The following is a 2,860-nucleotide window of genomic DNA, read 5'->3' as shown; positions in this document are numbered from 1 at the left end:
GGCTGCACGCTTGTCAAGTATTCCCTGGGTGAACTTAGATATCTTTGCAGTCTGACGGTGACAATGTTTTGTGTAGTTCTCGCTCGGATCATGTTCAGTATATCTCGTTTTATGGTTTACGAGTTCACGAGTGATTTTGTCTAAACAATGGGAACAGGTGGAACTCAGACGAACAAGAGCGTTGTACACTATTTTCATTCCTATGACTCCTTGTTTGTTTAAGGATGCACAAAATATGGACACAGTAATGATACGCCTTTGAAGGCTCGAAGATGCCCAAAAGGCTACAGTGGACTCGTGTTTGGAAGAATTCAGACATTTGATCAAGTCACCATTTTTTTTGTTCACGATGTATCGTGCATTGGATCGTCTATTGAATCTCAAAATGGTAGCTAAAGAGGCTAATTATCCAAAGAGTGGCTTTTTTAGGCAGTCTTTCGGGCCTTGAGAGAAAAGACCGGCGCAACGGAAGTTCAATTTACGAAGTACCTGGAGTTGTTGCTCGGTGATAAGGATCACGAGAAAGTGTTGGAGTCCATGGCTATAGTGGATAAGGCGATGCGAATCTCTTCCCCACCAGCCTCTCGCGGCTTCAGTTATTATAGGGGCGCTGGGCGTGTAAACCGCTCTTCGGTTCAGTGCTATTATTGTTACCAGTTTGGCCATTATCAAAATTCCTACCCGCTCCGTCTACCGCAGAGGGCTGCTTCTGGTCCTCCACCTAAGAGGGGCAGATTCTCCGAGCAACTTAAAAAGTACTTTGCCTTGTTTAGGCCTGTTCAATAATTCAATAGTTGCAATAAGGAATAATTTCTTATTCTACTTTGGTCGTTGTGTGTACTTGTGTGGGTTTCCCCGTTGTCCTGGGGGGGGGGGGGGGGTGGGGGGCGAAGGGGGGCTAGGACCTTCTCCCGGATCTGGGCTAAGCAGCAGTTACAGGTACATTGGAAGGATGTGTTGATGTCAGGTGTTGAGCCACCGTTAGGAACGCTAAGGTTGTGGGACCCTGATGTGTTCATTGTTGTGGCCTCCACACCAATCCGAATGCTTGGGAATTGATCTTACAAATGTTTTGATGCTTTGAGAGGATTTTTTAAACTATGTGCTTTAATGAAATGAAAGGAAACTAGCACTAGGAGGCAAATTGTGAACAAAAAAGACAAAGAAATAATAAAAGGTACATTCCCCCTAATTGCCGGGGGTATTTCGTTGGGATAGACCAGAAATGAACATAGAGTAGACTCTTTAGGACATATGCTTTACGCTTAGGGAGAGGGGATAAGGATTGGGCTTGTTTCCCGAGATCGTTGTCGGGGTGTTTGGATGTTCATTCCGTGGCGTTTGGCGTGGGTAGCTTGGGAAGGTCAGATTGATTTCCCATACCTTATTATAATGTCATGAATAACAATACCCAGGGATGAATATTATACGCTTCATGGTTGAACGCAAATGGTATCATAGGTTTCAATCAGGTTTTGTAAATAGGTTCCATAGGTTTTTTGTGCTTCTTAATATTTGATAATATATTGTAATAAAATTGCCGTTGTTAATTACTTGACTGCGTTCCATTTTAATTCTAACTCGATCATAAGGGAGAAACAAACTCTGTTTGTTTCTAAAAAAAAAAAGGGAAAAGATATAATGTTAATTTACATCGTAATGCATTATCACCGAATTGGTGCGGTACCGGTAGTTGCAAAACTTTTGGAAGCCATCGGACTTTGGTTTTCAACAGTCAATTTTCACCGTGAAAATCACCGCGATTGGTGCGCACGAGCCGGGTTGTGAAACTATCAAAACATGCAAATTGATCTAAAGTTAGTCAAGCGAAACTGGCCCAAGGATCAGGATTGCATTCCAAACATCAATATGCAGCTTTTTTATTCGTTAGTACTAGATATCTGACTTTAGCGAATTGACCAGTAGGACGTTGGCCAAGCAACTTAGGACGTTGGCGAATCGACCTGAGACGTTGGCGAACGAGTACTTGGCGAAACGACTCGTTGGCGAAACGACCGCAATTCAATGGAATTGGTGAATGTAAACTGGATGTAATTCGGCATGAAGATGATTCTAGCTTTTGAAGGGGTCTCTCTGACGGTTCCTTTCGAAATCAGCTTGAGCAAAATAGAGTAGACAAAGATACTAAACTTTTAGAATAAAACTTACCCAAAAGCTAGTTCCAAAAGTCGTCATCTTGTTTCAGAAATATCTAACGCATTTCACAAAACATACCTGCTGATCTCTATTTGACAGCTCGTCAAATTTAGGCCAATCAGCATGCGACTCGCAACACAGCAGGGGTCCATTTATTCGAGAGCGTTTCGGATCAGTGTACCTTTACGGCCAAATGACATTTAGAAACTTCATTTGTTATCTTCGAATTCGTTACATTTGGAGTTTCGGCATCAGTTTTTGGCATTTCGGTTTGAAACTTTGTTTTTGTCATTGAATTTGTTTTCTGACCGGCAGAAAATAAATATTTCGCTAATTGCTGTAACTTTCTGCCCGTGCTTTTACTAGATACTTCCGCCATGTGAATATATATATTTTTTCTCAACTCGTCCTTTGATTAGCCAAGGACTGCACTGTAAGCAGCCCTTCGGCATTGGTCTCGGTCACTTTCCTCTTTCATCTTTTAGCTTTTAGCTTTTGGCTTTCGTCTTTTCCCGCGTAAAATTCGCGTCACTCTTACACGTGACTTAACCAGGGAGTAAGATTGGCTTATCGCTGTGCAAGCGCGGGAAAATATATCAGTGTTGTCTCCTACTATGGCGGGCAACATGATCACGGTTAGCTTCGAAGGGAAACGCATTTGCCTTATGAAGGAAGACCTAACTCTCAGGGAGTTAGAAATGAT

General features: G+C 42.4%; 1 protein-coding gene across 1 annotated transcript in view; it reads right to left on the bottom strand.

Moving 5' to 3' along the window:
* Positions 1-2,243, bottom strand: part of LOC138042066 (proline-serine-threonine phosphatase-interacting protein 2-like) — a 34,273-nt gene extending 32,030 nt beyond the window's left edge. The window contains exon 1 of the mRNA XM_068887808.1: positions 2,170-2,243. Within this exon, the coding sequence (XP_068743909.1) occupies positions 2,170-2,196 (27 nt within the window). The 5' untranslated portion in view covers positions 2,197-2,243. The remainder of the gene's footprint in view (positions 1-2,169) is intronic.
* Positions 2,244-2,860: the final 617 nt, after the last annotated feature.

This window comes from Montipora capricornis, chromosome 3 (assembly GCF_036669925.1).
Source record: "Montipora capricornis isolate CH-2021 chromosome 3, ASM3666992v2, whole genome shotgun sequence".
In the NCBI taxonomy this organism is placed as follows: Eukaryota; Metazoa; Cnidaria; class Anthozoa; order Scleractinia; family Acroporidae; genus Montipora; species Montipora capricornis.
This window is presented reverse-complemented; position numbering and strand designations above follow the sequence as displayed.